Source organism: Neoarius graeffei, chromosome 14 (assembly GCF_027579695.1).
Source record: "Neoarius graeffei isolate fNeoGra1 chromosome 14, fNeoGra1.pri, whole genome shotgun sequence".
Lineage (NCBI taxonomy): Eukaryota > Metazoa > Chordata > Actinopteri > Siluriformes > Ariidae > Neoarius > Neoarius graeffei.
The window spans coordinates 66,327,391-66,343,084 of NC_083582.1; the positions used below are offsets into that span (position 1 = coordinate 66,327,391).

Sequence of the window (15,694 nt, forward strand, 5' to 3'; positions counted from 1 at the left end):
TCATGTAAGGATTAAAGCAAAACAGGGGAAAATAATCAATGATTATTACGATTTGTGATTTAATAATTAAAGACGCACTACAAATGTAACCAGAGTGTTAATGACACAGTAACTCACATGGCCGTACCAATCACAAAACCAGGAAGTAACTATTGTGCAGACTGATTAGATCTTCAAAACAAAACAATCAGAATCCTTTCAAAACTCAGGGAGGAGTAGCAATTTTTGTGAATTGTGGACGGATGGACGGACGCCATATGATGGCAATAGCTCATTGCCCTACAGCTGGTGAGCTAATAATTGATAGCGACAGTTAATGTTGTGAAAAGTCCACAAAGCATACTTCCTGTGCCTTTCTCACATTCTCTGATTAAACATTCTCAGAAAATAAAGTACATTATTGTTCCTTTAAAGGAGAACTGAAGGCAAATTTTTACTATCAAAATTCTATTTATCTAATTTTATTAAATATAGGAATGCATTTTTGATAGCTATTTTGTCATAGCAAGTTCTGAGTGTTTGAAATATGCTCTATAATATATCAGTCCATATGTCAAAGCAATGGCCGTAAACGAGATTCGTTGAGACCTGTGCGAGACATCGTAGGACGGAAGTAAAACGTACAGCGGAAATCAAAGTGACCAACATCTGCCAACAGTCCTTGTATCCGAAATTGCTCACTCGTTCACTACTCCCTACTCCCTATATAGGGAATTATTATATAGAGGACTATATAGTGAGCTCACTGGTAAAATGAAAAAATGCTTTCGGACACTAGTCTGTCGCGCTGGTATTTACGTCATTACTGTCACACGATTAAAACGTACCAGATCAGTCGGCTGGTGGGTTTTCAAAATAATAAACACATGCATGTGTTTTCGTGATAAATACATATTATACTGAGTGTATTATCCACATTAATCAATACAAAGTACCTGCAGCTTTCAGTTCTTTTAAATCAAGGCTGAATACTTTCTTCAAATTTGAGATTTTTAATTTGATTTCTTTCAGCGTGACTGCAATGCATGATGGGATATATTGCTTTGGTTAGTGACCATTGTTGTACACTACTTTTCATGATGCATTGTGGGATACTTTGAGTGCATTATATAGGGTGTAAATAATCTTCACTAAGGTTTCGGACAGCACTATAAAACAGCGTCCTCACTATATAGTGCCCTATATAGTGAGTAGGGAGCGATTTTGGACACAGGGATTGTCAAAAGACGCGCGCGCCCTCTTTCAAATGCTGATGTAATCAAGCCGGAAGTTTTGTTTGTTTTGATAGCAATCAGGAAAGTTTGAAAAAAGTAGGCAGTAATCGTAATTTAAACTTGTTTTTTTGCAATATTTCATTTGGAAAAATAGTTTTCAAAATGGGCGGCATGGTGGTGTAGTGGTTAGCGCTGTCGCCTCACAGCAAGAAGGTCCAGGTTCGAGCCCCGTGGCCGGCGAAGGCCTTTCTGTGTGGAGTTTGCATGTTCTCCCCGTGTCTGCGTGGGTTTCCTCCGGGTGCTCCGGTTTCCCCCACAGTCCAAAGACATGCAGGTTAGGTTAACTGGTGACTCTAAATTGACCATAGGTGTGAATGGTTGTCTGTGTCTATGTGTCAGCCCTGTGATGACCTGGTGACTTGTCCAGGGTGTATCCCCCCTTTCGCCCGTAGTCAGCTGGGATAGGCTCCAGCTTGCCTGCGACCCTGTAGAACAGGATAAAGCGGCTAGAGATAATGAGATGAGAGATGAGTTTTCAAAATGGCGGTGCTGACACTTCACGTTTCGAAGTCTCGTGAAGATTGCGGGGATAAATGACACCTGCCGTGGACCAAACGAACTAAATTCAACTGTCATGGTCCTACCTGTGGGCTTCTCTCTTCAGGTAACATCTCCACTCAGCATTACCGGCCACGCCCGCACTCACTTCCTCTTATTAACTTTCAGTGACTGTCATTGGCTGTTGCCGATCACCTGCTTCCCCCGGGTGTATTTAAGCTGCAGTTCTCCCTAGCCTCAGGGTCAGATCATCTGCAACTCTCAGCCTGATAACCTGCTCTGTGTTCCTACTACTCTGACTCCTGATATTGTGCTGTTCCATTTGACTCTGTTTGCTCTCCAGCCCCGGTAACCTGATCTGCCTTCTGTCCTGTTGACTCTGCCTCTTGCCTACCCCTCCTGTACCTTTGCCTGATCTCCAGGTCACTCAGCCCTACAGCCACTCCTCTCTGACTATGCCTGGTCCTGTCTCATCTCTGCTGCTAAGCAGGGTTGGGCCAGGTCAGTACTTGGATGGGAGACCTCAGATGTCACTACCAGCCATCCCTGCCTCTCAGTTCTCCTGCCACTGGACTTCACCCACACACATTCTTCCAATTCCCCTTTCCCCTATTATTAATAAACTGGTTTGAGCGCATTTGATCTCCTCTCCTGTCTGTTCCATGACAGAATGATCTGACCACAACATGGAGTCAACGCCTGAACCCTCTGCCCTAGACTGGCTGCAGCACATCGAAGAAGATGTCAGTTGCATGTCTGCCAACATTGCAGCCCTGATCCAGCTTGGTCATCATCAGCAACAACGACTGGACCAAGCACTCCAGCTGCTCACTGCCCAATCACCGCAGTCCCTTGTTGCATCAGCCCCTGTCATACCTGCCGCTGACATGCCAGCTCCAGGAGGTGCTCCTGCAACACTCGAGGCCCCGGAACCCAAGGTCGGCAGTCCGGAGCGTTTTGACGGTGACCCCTCCCAAGTCCATGCCTTCCTGACCAGTTGCCGGTTGCTGTTCGACCTGCAGCCCAGAACCTTCGCGTCGGAGGCAGCAAAGGTGGCCTTCGTCATCACTTGTCTGACTGGCCGCGCCCACCTGTGGGGGACTGCTGAGTATGAATGCTGGACACCGGCGTGTGCCTCCTTCACCTTGTTTTCAGCGGAAATGACTAAGGTCTTCGACCTGGGCTCATCGTCAGTAGAGGCATCCGGAGGACTGATAAGTATTCGCCAAGGCAGACAAACAGTGGCTGACTACTCGATCGATTTCCAGACCTTGGCCCGGGGCAGCAAATGGGGCACGCAGGTGCTGGTGGACGCCTTTCTGCACAGCCTGGCCGACTACATTAAGGACGAATTGGTCTCGCACGAACAACCATCGACACTCAATGAGGCCATTGCCCTGGCCGTCCGCATTGACCGCCGGGTCCAGACCCATCGACGAGAGAGGGCCCGCCAGACTCAGTCAGTCACCAGCGCACGGAGTGACCCAGCCCCTTCTACGTCTCCTGCTGCTTCTCTGCCGAGCCTTCTGGACCAGGCAGAGCCCATGGAGATCAGCCGTGCTTCCCTCAGCCCGGCAGAGCGCCAGCGTCGGATCACCTCCAATCTGTGCCTGTAATGTGGGGGCGACGGTCACCGTGTCGCCTCTTGCCCAGTAAAAGTGACGAGCTCACTGGACATGGGAGGGGTCCGGCTGGGCTCAATGATCTTCCAGTCCTCCACCAGCCAGAAACCTATGCTCCAATTTCATCTTCGTCTGTTGGATTCCACCCACACCCTGCCCGCCCTGGTCGACTCTGGCGCTGAGGCTAACATCATGGACACCGAGCTTGCGCGCCAGTTGGGTCTGCAAAGCCTTCACTTATCCTCTCCCATTCCAGCCAGGGCACTGGATGGCCATCTTCTTGGCACCGTCGCCTGCCTCACTGCCCCTGTCCCGATGACTCTATCAGGCAACCACCACGAAACCATCCAGTTTCACCTGCTCCGTTCCCCTGACCAACCTCTCATCCTGGGCTATCCATGGCTCCGCCAACACAGTCCTCACCTTGACTGGGCCACTGGCGCGATAAGAGAATGGGGCAAGGACTGCCACCAGACCTGCTTACGGGCCACCACTCTAAACCCCCGTACTCCACCTGCCAGCTCTGCCCCCTCCAAGGACCTGCCCCTCCAGGTGGAGTCTCGTAAGCTAGCACCTCGGTTCGTCAGACCATTCCCTGTCCAGAGGATAATCAGCCAGTCTGCTGCCCGGCTCCGACTGCCCAAGTCCATGAGAGTGCACCCCATCTTCCACATCTCTAAGAACAAGCCAGTACAGGAGAGCCTGCTGGTCCCAGCTGCACCTCCTCCTCCTCGTCTCATTGAGGGTGGCCCGGTCTACTCTGTTCGGTGACTTCTGAAGTCACGACGCAGGGGTAGGGGCCTCCAATACCTGGTGGAGTGAGAGGGCTATGGTCCTGAGGAGAGGATGTGGGTTCCTGCTGGAAGGATTCTGGATCTGGCCCTCATCGCCGACTTCCATCGGCTACACCCCGACCAGCCCTCCATCCGACGGGGCCGACGTAGGGGTTCTCACCGTGCGGATCCACTCCCGGACCCTGACCCTGCTCCGACGCCTGAGCCTGCCACCGAACCGAATCCTGGGTGGGGGTCCTGGGATGACGATTCTTCTGATGGTGAAGAGGGTGCAGAGGCTATGGACACTGACCGGTCTGAGGAGTTCTAACCCTCCACCGGTATTCCCCCTCCTCCCGCCCGTCTTTGGTGATCTGTGGCTAGGGACTTCTGGGGCCATCCCTTGAGGGGGGGGTTCTGTCATGGTCCTACCTGTGGGCTTCTCTCTTCAGGTAACATCTCCACTCAGCATTACCGGCCACGCCTGCACTCACTTCCTCTTATTAACTTTCAGTGACTGTCATTGGCTGTTGCCGATCACCTGCTTCCCCCTGGGTGTATTTAAGCTGCAGTTCTCCCTAGCCTCAGGGTCAGATCGTCTGCAACTCTCAGCCTGATAACCTGCTCTGTGTTCCTACTACTCTGACTCCTGATATTGTGCTGTTCCATTTGACTCTGTCTGCTCTCCAGCCCCGGTAACCTGATCTGCCTTCTGTCCTGTTGACTCTGCCTCTTGCCTGCCCCTCCTGTACCTTTGCCCTTTTCTCCAGGTCACTCAGCCCTACAGCCACTCCTCTCTGACTATGCCTGGTCCTGTCTCATCTCTGCTGCTAAGCAGGGTTGGGCCAGGTCAGTACTTGGATGGGAGACCTCAGATGTCACTACCAGCCATCCCTGCCTCTCAGTTCTCCTGCCACTGGACTTCACCCACACACATTCTTCCAACTCCCCTTTCCCCTATTATTAATAAACTGTGGTTTGAGCACATTTGATCTCCTCTCCTGTCTGTTCCATGACATCAACAGGGCTAAAAAACAAATAGGCTGATAAGTATAATATTTAATTGCAATTAGTTGCCAATACGAGTCACGATATAAGGTTACTAAAACCAAAAACGTAATTGAACAACACGTTAATTAAGAAATAAAGTTTAAAAATGACTCCAGTTCCCCTTTAAGGGTACAATGGCTTCTCACTGGAGCAGTACCCACTAAGGTACTTATTTGTACCCTTTACATGCTGCTTGGGACCATATACGTATCTTTTTGTGCCTAAAAAGGTACACATAGTTACCGTAAGGACCAATAATGTGTCCTAGGGGTACATTAGTGTAGACTGTACCTTGGGGGACAGAAACGAACTCCTACTGTACCCCTACACCAAACACTTATACAGGAAGGGACAGAGCAGGCTATACTTCCTTAGGAGGCTGCAGTCCTTTAACATCTGCAGGAAACTCCTGTGGATGTTCTATCAGTCTGTGGTCGCCAGTGTCCTGTTTTACACCGTGGTGTGCTGGGGGGGGGCAGCACATCCAAGAAGGACACATCCAGGCTGGACAAAGTGATCAGGCGGGCCTGCTCTGTGGTCGGCATGAAGCTGGCCAGTCTGGTGACGGTGGCAGAGAAGAGGTCTATGGACAAACTATTGAACATCATGGATGATGCCAGTCACCCTCTGCACACCATCATCAGCAACCAGAGGAGCCTGTTCAGTGACAGAATGCTCCTTCCCAAGTGCAGGACGAACAGACTTAAAAACGCCTTTGTCCCTCACGCCATCAGACTGTACAACTCTTCTCTGGGGGGGGGTAACAGGAGGACAGATGACGGGAAGGAGCAGTAGCCTAGCCTGACAATAAACAATACTGGACAATGTGCAATATAATGTGCAATATGCAAAGTGCAATATCTCTCCTGCTGCCCCCCCTTCTCCCCACTTTTCCCCCCTCCTTCCCCCCTCCCCTTCCTCTCTTCCCCATATCTTATTTTTATATTTGTATATGTAAATACTTAATTTATCTAGAAGTTTTCTCTAATTCTTTTCTCTGTTTATCTGTAATGATGTTGCTGGAATCTTAATTTCCCTGAGGGAACCCACCCAAAGGGATCAATAAAGTTTTATCTAATCTAATCTAATCTAATCTAATCTAATCTAATCTAATCTAATCTAATCTAATCTAATCTATTTCTGACAGTGAACCCATGATCCTGAGTAGGACTGTGATTGGACAGTGATTGCATTTCAGTGTGGCATCACTGCAGCTCGCTGACGAAAGTGAAATGCAGTGCAAGCAGGAAATGCATTTACTTCCAACAAAACATTATCATTTAATTTTTATTAAAAGGACTCATCTGATGATTGTCTTTCACTGACTAGAACAAGCTGTTTAAGAGCAATGAAAAGACGTTTTTTTTTTTTCGTTTTTGGTGAAAATCAAGACCTCTGTCATGAAGACTTTCCCGTAGCGTCAAACACTGACACTGGAGACTCCTTTCATAGACATTAAGTAATTCAGACGTTTTCTCCATAAGAAACCTTCACCATATCAATGATTGTTTCACTTTGTTAAATAACATTTTTTTTATCTGTCTATTATTAGCCTTAGATTTGAGAATTCAATACTGTTGTAGTATAATGCATCTTAATCAATGCTATAAAATCAAAGTGTGCAGTATTTAATATTAATAGAGCCTTAAGTCTTTTCTCATCTCTAAATTGTTTTATGTTGTAATGAAATAATGATTGTTTTTCAACTGCATTTTATGAGCCTTTTTATCCAGTGGCCATGAGGCTGGAGTGATGGTGCTGTATCCAGGCTGTTATTGATCAACACTTTTCCTTGTGTTCATTCATTTTTTGATTGCTTTGCCAGAGAGTTACTGGAGATTACACATAAACCTCTACATTTATTGTCTCATATACTGTAAGTTTTATTTTAAATGGAACAATATATTTCCTCAAGACTATCACATACAGTATAATATTCTGCATCATCTTCCATATTGTGTCGCCATGCATTCATGTGTTCACGTACACAAACAGCACACGCAAACACACCATGTATACATGCAAACATACATATGCATATAAAATAACTGTATGCTTGAAAGAGGATGCAGTGAAATGAAGGCTCCAGATATACAGTTATGGTCAGAAGTTTACGTACACTCATCATGGGCATGGATGTCATGGGAATTTTGGGCTGTTAATGATTTCCTTGAGTTGTTCTTTTTCCAGGGTGGAATGATTGTACAGCATACATCTTGAATGACTTCAAAAAAACAAGAATTGAGTGCACAAGTTTTAATTTATTTTGGATTTTCTCTAATCCACACAGGGTCAAAATTATATGTACAGGCTCAAATATATGCATACATTCACTTAAATCTGTTAATAAGTGGTGCTGAAGGTTCTACAATGTCTTTTAACTTGACAAGGCCAAGGCCTAGTAACTTCTCATTAGTGATCATGATTGACTACAACTTGTAATTTCTCTTTGCCAGCATAAAAAGGATTTGTTTGACAGCACTCATTGGATTGACCAATACTCAGAACCATGGGAAAAGTCCAAGGAACTCAGTGAAGATCTAGGAAGGAGAACTGTAGATTTACACAAGTTGGGAAGGTCTCTTGAAGCCATTTCTAAACAACTGCAGATTCCAAGATCATCAGTTCAAGGAATTGTATGTAAGTACAAGTTATTCAGATGTGTCACCACTTTGGCAAGGTCTGGAAGAAGACCCAAACTGTCACCCTCAGATGAGAGGAAATTGGTTAGGATGTTCAGGAACAACCCAGGAACCACCAAGGCTCAAGTCTGCCATGAACTGGAAACTGCTGGAACACCAGTGTCACTGTCCACAATGAAGCAACTTTTACATTGCCATGGACTGAAAGGGTGCCAACCAAGAAAGAAGCCCTTGCTCCAAAATCGACACCTTCAAGCTTGACTAAAATTTGCAGCTGCGCACATGGACAAGCCAAATGCCTTCTGGAGAAAAGTTTTATGGTCAGACAAGACAAAGATTGAGCTATTTGGCCACAATGACAAGAGGTATGTTTGGAGGAGTAAAGGTGAGGCTTTCAAACCTAAGAACACTGTACCAACTGTCAAGCATGGTGGTGGTAGCATCATGCTCTGGGGCTGTTTTGCTGCCAGTGGTACTGGTGCATTGCACAAAGTGGATGGACTAATAAAGAAGGAGGACTACCTCCAAATTCTTCAACTTCACCTCAAATCAACAGCTAGACAGTTGAAACTTGGACACAATTGGGTGTTTCAACAGGACAATGATTCCAAACACACATTAAAACTGGTTTTGGAATGCATAAAGCAGGCTAACATTAAGCTTCTGGAATGGCCTTCCCAAAACTCCAACCTCAACCCTGTCGAAAATTTGTGGACTACTTTTAAAAGCCAGGTCCGTGCCAGAAAACCAACCAATTTAAATGAATTCTACAAATTCTGCCAAGGTGAGTGGTCAAATATCCAGCTAGAATTATGCCAGAAGCTTGTTGATGGCTATCAAAAGCATCTGGTCGAGGTGCAACTTGCTAAGGGACATTTAACCAAATATTAGAGGGGAGGTATGTATATATTTGAGCCTGTATGTATAATTTTGACCCTGTGTGGATTAGAGAAAATCCAAAATAAATTCAAACTTGTGCACTCAATTCTTGTTTTTTTGAAGTCATTCAAGATGTATGCTGTACAATCATTCCAGCCTGGAAAAAGAACAGTTCAGGAAATCATTAACAGCCCAAAATTCCCATGACATTCATGTCCATGATGAGTGTATGTAAACTTCTGACCACAACTGTATCTCATCATCTCTAGCTGCTTTATCCTGTTCGACAGGGTCGCAGGCAAGCTGGAGCCTATCCCAGCTGACTACGGGCGAAAGGCGGGGTACACCCTGGACAAGTCGCCAGGTCATCCCAGGGCTGACACATAGACACAGACAACCATTCACACTCACATTCACACCTACGGTCAATTTAGAGTCACCAGTTAACCTAACCTGCATGTCTTTGGACTGGGGGGAAACCGGAGCACCCAGAGGAAACCCATGCGGACACGGGGAGAACATGCAAACTCCGCACAGAAAGGCCCTCGTTGGCCACGGAGCTCGAACCCAGACCTTCTTGCTGTGAGGCAATAGCACTAACCACTACACCACCGTGCCGCCCTCCCACAACTGTATGTTTAATTATATTACAATACTATGCCCTTTTTTTGGAGTAATAAACACAGAAATCTGATATACTTGTATGTACTGGCACAGCAAGAAAAACTCAGCTCATTTCCTGACATGATGACAGATTTTCTACAGGAATCTGAATAGAGTAGCTTCAGTCAATAAATACATAGATAAATTCATGGCTGTAGCCTAACCAGTATTATTCAACACTGAAATGAATATGCATGAATACCATTTATTTATTTAAATGTTTAGAATAAAAGAATGCAAAGGGTTGTTTGCATATGAATCAGTTGCTCAGAGATGGACACCATGACAATAGCAGAGCAAATCCACCTCCTGGCATGTTTTTGGGAGGGGTTAAACAGACCAGAAAACCCTGAGGAAACCCACGCCAACGCAGAAAGAGGAATATGTGAAGCTCCACACAGACAGTCACCCAAGTTCAGGATTAAACTAAAGAGCCTTGAGCTGTGAGGAAGCAATGCTACCCACTGCAGCACCATGCCGTCCATCTAAATACTTTTTTTTTTTAAATAATCAATAATTTCCCCACACCATTGTGTAATTGGTCTCAGTCTTTCCAACTTTCTGGATACTCTACTAAGCCATTAAGAATTATTGTTTTATTTCCTTGTGGGAATATGGATATAAACCATTGAGGTTTTCCAAAAACTAATATTGGTACTTGGTATTAATATTTTTAATTTAGGAACGATGTGGGGTGGCATGGTAGTGTAGTGGTTAGCACTGTTGCCTCACAGCAAGAAGGTCCTGGGTTCAAGCCCAGTGGCCGACGAGGGCCTTTCTGTGTGGTTTGCATGTTGTCCATGTGGGTTTCCTCCAGATGCTTTGGTTTCCCCCACAGTCCAAAGACATGCAGGTTAGGCTAATTGGCGGCTCTAAATTGACCGTAGGTGTGAATGGTTGTTTATCTCTGTGTCAGCCTGGCAACTTGTCCAGGGTGTACCCCACCTCTTCCCATAGTCAGCTGGGATAGGCTTCAGGTTGCCTACAACCCTGTAGAACAGGATAAGTGGTTACAGATGATGGATGGATGGATAGTGAAGATGCAAAAAATATCTGGCACATATGTACTGTACTGCTGTTGTATTTTAATTGAATATGTGTTGGTTCTATCTGTTTGGTCAATAGATTGTACTCAGTCACATGACTTTTGCTTGCGAGTTTACTTCCGGTGAATGAAGTGGTGGTCAGACAAACCAATTTGGCCAACATTATGCAAAGAGTTAGTGAAACTGTCTCTGACAATTTTTGCAGTTTAGAGGCCAATGCATAGTCAAGATACCTTCAGAAATTTGCTCTTTGCAATGGGATAGATCCTTTTATGCTATCAAAGAAGGATTTTTCCTATGAGTAGGAAAATTAACTGAGCTCATACAGCTCACTGTTCAGTCTCTTGAGCTCCTCTTCCATACAAACAGTATTCCTGCATGTAAGATCTGCTTGGCATGCTACATCATGTCCTGCACTGTCAGGCTCCTCCTGGAGTCCTTGTCATTCTGGCATCTCAATTCTCATTAGTTTAGGAAACTCAAGCAAGGCCTCATGAGCCTCAGAACATTTGCGCTTTTCTTCTTGTAATTTTGCTCGTTCTTTGTGCTGTTTACTCTCCTTTGATTGTGCTTTCACTTTATCATGTCCTACAGTAGATATAAAAAGTGTACACACCCTGTTAAAATGACAGGTTTTTCTGATGTAAAAAAAAAAGAGACCACAATAAATAATTTCAAAACTTTTATGTGACCTATAACCTGTACAATTCAAGCTGGTTGCATAACTATGAATACCCTTAAACTCATACTTTGTTGAAGCACCTTTTGATTTAATTACAGCATTCAGTCTTTTTGAGTTCACACCCACCATCAATTAAAATTACTCTGATTTTTTTTTCCTCCGTGCTCTCACGGAAGGCGGTCGCATCTCCTCTCCTCTCCTCTCCTCTCCTTTTTTTTCCTGCTTGTGCTCTTTGTTCGTCTCATCTGCCTATACCTTTTTTTTTGAGACACTCTCTCCGCATTGAATTTCTAAACTAAAAAAGCATGGATTTGATAAACTGGTCTCCTAACGAAATTGACACAGTTTCTGGGTTTGGGGGAACCCACCTGTCCTGCCGGAATGTCTGTGGAGGACATTGAAGATATCTACCTATTCGGAACCATGATTACAGGACTTTTGCTGATTGGATTAGGCATTGCCCTGGTATATCGAGGAAATCAGACAATGGTGACAGCTGTTCAAAGCCCCACAAAGCTGCCCGATATGATTGGAGTGGTGGGCAAAGCTGTTGGCACTCGGACTTGTGGACATTCAGAACTTTAACCACAAAATGGTTGTTATCTCGGAGCAGCTTTCAGCTTTGCAAGGAATACGTATTTCGGAGACCAAATGGAATTGAATTGAACAGAATGGACGAAATGGACAGATATGGATGAGTGGTGTGGACATGTAAAGGCTGCGTCTGTTTGAAAGATTAAACAATCTCTATCTTATCGACATTCGGCTCCCTGAACAGCGCTGGCCTTGATCAAGGCCATTGCTGGGATAACATTCCCCCAGAAGGTCACTGCTGGGAGACACTCTCGCCGCATTCCTTCCCCAATTTTCCGCGGTCGCCATTTTTCACCCCCAGTGTGACAAGCGGGTGCGTGACCAGCGCCGTTTGCATGGCTGCAGGAGTGGATGGCTGCTTGCTTGCACTGGGCTACCTCTACCTCCTCCCCTCCCCTCCTACCACCTACCCCTTCCCCCCACCCCTGATTGCCCCCTCCTTCCCCCCTTTCCCCCCCTCAAGTCCCATGTTTCAAAGTGTACTTGTGTTATTGTGTGCTTTTGCGGAGGTTCTTAAATGTTCCCACACTGTACTCCTGATAGGAGCATAGTGGGGGGTGTTCTTTTATCCTCATCTTTCCTTTTTTCTTTTCTTTTTCTTTTATCCCTGTCTTCCTGTCCTGTTCCCCCTCTGTAAGGACAGGTTGATGGTCAATTTCACTGGTAACAGTGACAATAAAGGGTTCATTCATTAACCCCAAATAAAGTTCAGACATTTACTCAGTTGCATCCTCCAGCAAAAGCCAGGGTTCACAGAGAGCTTACAAAGCACCAAAGGATCATTGTCGAAAGGTATCAGTCAGGAGAAGGGTACAAAAACATTTCCATGGCATTAGATATACCATGAAGCACAGTGAAGACAGTCATCAAGAAGTGGAGAAAATATGGGAAAACAGTGACATTACTGAGAACTGGATGTCCCTCCAAAATTGATGAAAAGACGAGATGAAAACTGGTCAGGGAGGCTGCCAAGAGGCCTACAGCAACACTGAAGGAGCTGCAGGAATTTCTGGCAAGTACTGGTTGTGTACTACATGTGACAACAATCTCCCGTATTCTCCATATGTCTGGACTATGAGGTAGGGTCAAAGAAAAACATCCAGGCCCGGCTAAATTTTGTAAAAAAAAACAACAAAAACACATCAACTCTCCCAAAACGTGTGGGAAAATGTGTTATGGTCTGATGAAACCAAGGTTGAACTTTTTGGCCACAATTCCAAAAGGTATGTTTGGTGCAAAAACAACACTGTGCATCAGCAAAAGAACACCATACCCATGGTGAAGCATGGTGGTGGCAGCATCATGTTTTGGGGTTGTTTTTCTTCAGCTGGAACAGAGGCTTTAGTCAAGATGGAGGGAATTATGAACAGTTCTAAATACCAGTCAATTTTGGCCCAAAACCTTCATGTGTCTGCTAGAAAGCTGAAGATTAAGAGGAATTTCATCTTTCAGCACAACAATGACTCCAAAAAAGTTTTGGAACGGCCCAGCCAGAGCCCAGACCTAACTCCAATTGAAAATCTGTGGGGTGACCTGAAGAGGGCTGTGCACAAGAGACGCCCTCGCAATCTGACAGATTTGGAGCGCTTTTGCAAGGAAGAGTGGGCAAATATTGCCAAGTCTAGATGTGGCAGCCTGATAGACTCTGACCGAAAAAGACTGAATGCTGTAATTAAATCAAAAGGTGCTTCAATAAAGTATTAGTTTAAGGGTGTGCACACTTATGCAACCAGCTTATTGTACTTTTTTTTTTTTATCTTTTCCCCCTAATAGATTTGTTTGTTTTTCAATTGAATTGTACAGGTTATAGGTCACATTAAAGGTGGGAAAAGTTTTAAAATTATTTATTGTGGTCTCATTGTTTTACATCAGAAAAATGTATCATTTTAATGGGGTGTGTGCACTTTTTATATCCACTGTAAGTTCTGTGTAGGAGCCCAAGCTACATCATCATCCTTGTAAAGATTGCTAAGATATCCCAATAAATAAAGTGAAAACATACGTGTTAGGTTACAATATGGTGACCACAATCAAACAGTAAACAGAAACACATCTATGGACTTATGCATCTCCTGAACTTCAAAACATCACAAAATGATGGAAAATGGTGAGAAAAGTAATTTGCAAATCCAAACAAAATAAATCAGAGGAATTTACATACATTTTACGAAGTGACCACTGCAAACTTGAGCATTCTTCAATTTGGCTCCCTTTGAAAAGGTTCAAGAGCCACCTTTCTTGTCATATTTTGGTAAAATCCTTTGCTCTCTCACCCTTTTTAAACATTTCACAGGGAACCCGGAAGAAACTTTTATCAGTTTCATGGTTTGTTCATTTTGAACAGCCCAAAACAACACAAGTGTAGGGCATTTTAATGACTAGCAAGGAGCCCTAGTGATAGCAACGCTTTGTGAACAGTGAGCTGAGCTGACCACCACTTCATGTCTTGCATATCTAATGAGGCGGATGTGATGTCAGACGCAACCCAGCAATTAACCAGATACTAGATCTGTTTGGTTTATTACTATAAAGGACTGTCACCATCAGAGACCATCAGACTTCTGTAGGACATCCTGAAATCCCATTAAAAAAATATAAAATGCATATAAAAAGCACAAAAGAACTATAATCATTAATCACAAGTAGAAAGCTGGATTGGTTCCCATAACCTTTCTTTCTTTCTTTCTTTCTTTCTTTCTTTCTTTCTTTCTTTCTTTCTTTCTTTCTTTCTTTCAGCCCACCTTGTTCTTCTCCTGCTGCAGCTCGATCTGGATGTCTGTAAGTTTGGCCCTCAGCTCTTCATTAGCTGCCTGAAGGGCCGCCATGGCGTCCGTCCGTTCCCCTTTTCCCCGCCCACTGGACGCCTTCTTGGCCATGGTGGGTGGTGCTCCACAGGCCACACCCTTCCCAGGGATGACCTGAGGTTGTGAAGGATCCCGGTTTGAGTTTGTTCAGTGTTCAGCTACATCTTCTCACCCACCTGCAGATCACAGATAAAGACATGGCACAGTCAACATGGAAGACAAGATCGAAGTCAAGTTTTAGAGTATATCTCATTTTATAGGACAATTTACACTTTAGGAAATTAGATCACGTATGGCTTGCATGTCATCTTGTCAACATGGCTTTTCAATGTCACTTAGAAAGTTTCCAACAACTGTATCTTATCTCTATTATCCAAGACGCTTGATTTTCCACTTCACTTTCTTTGAAGTGGGCTGCATGGTGGTGTAGTGGTTAGTACTGTCACCTCATAGTAAGCAGGTCCTGGGTTTGAGCCCAGTGGTTGACGGGGGCCTTTCTGTCTGTGTGGCGTTTACATGTTCTCCCCGTGTCTGTGTGGGTTTCCTCTGGCTGCTCCGGTTTCCCCCACAGTTCAAAGACATGCAGGTTAGGTTAATTGGTGGCTCTTAATTGACCGTTGGTGTGAATGTGAGTGTGAATGGTTGTTTGTCTCTGTGGTGGTGTTTACATTAGACCATATCCGTCTCGTTTTCGTCGCGGATGCACTGTCCGTTCACATTAAAACGCCGGGAAACGACTCCACAGGCGGAACAACTTGAATCCGCCAGGGCCCACGTATTCAACCCAGTTCGTATCTGATCCGGTGCTGTGTAAACATTGAGATACGAGGAAACGCAGTGCTGAGCTCTAGCTGACGTCGTCATTGGACAACGTCACTGTGACATCCACCTTCCTGATTCACTGGCGTTGTTCATGCCACGTTGGTCATGTGATGCGACTGCTGAAAAACGGCGTGGACTTCACTTCCTGCTACTGTTTCCGCCTTGTATCACCTTTTTGTTTTTCATTAAAGAGTATAAAAGTATGAATATAATGCTTTGCTATTCTTAATGTTGTTCATGGTAAGATGCAAATACTGCCCATTGTGTAGTTATGATTGTCTTTAGGCTTGCCATCCTTCCACTTGCAAGTGGTGAGTGACTTGCGCATGCCCGATATACACTGGG

The 15,694-nt window shown here is 44.9% G+C and overlaps 1 protein-coding gene across 19 annotated transcripts in view; it reads right to left on the minus strand.

Moving 5' to 3' along the window:
• The window catches only part of jakmip3 (Janus kinase and microtubule interacting protein 3), a 151,688-nt gene extending 137,071 nt beyond the window's left edge, over window positions 1-14,617 (minus strand). For 18 of the 19 annotated variants that reach the window (XM_060939063.1, XM_060939065.1, XM_060939059.1 and 15 more), the window contains exon 1: window positions 14,465-14,599. In XM_060939063.1, coding sequence (XP_060795046.1) covers window positions 14,465-14,599 — 135 coding nt within the window. Of the gene's footprint in view, window positions 1-14,464 lie in introns of all 19 variants that reach the window. The other variant, XM_060939067.1, reaches the window with a different exon arrangement.
• Between the last annotated feature and the right edge of the window lie 1,077 nt (window positions 14,618-15,694).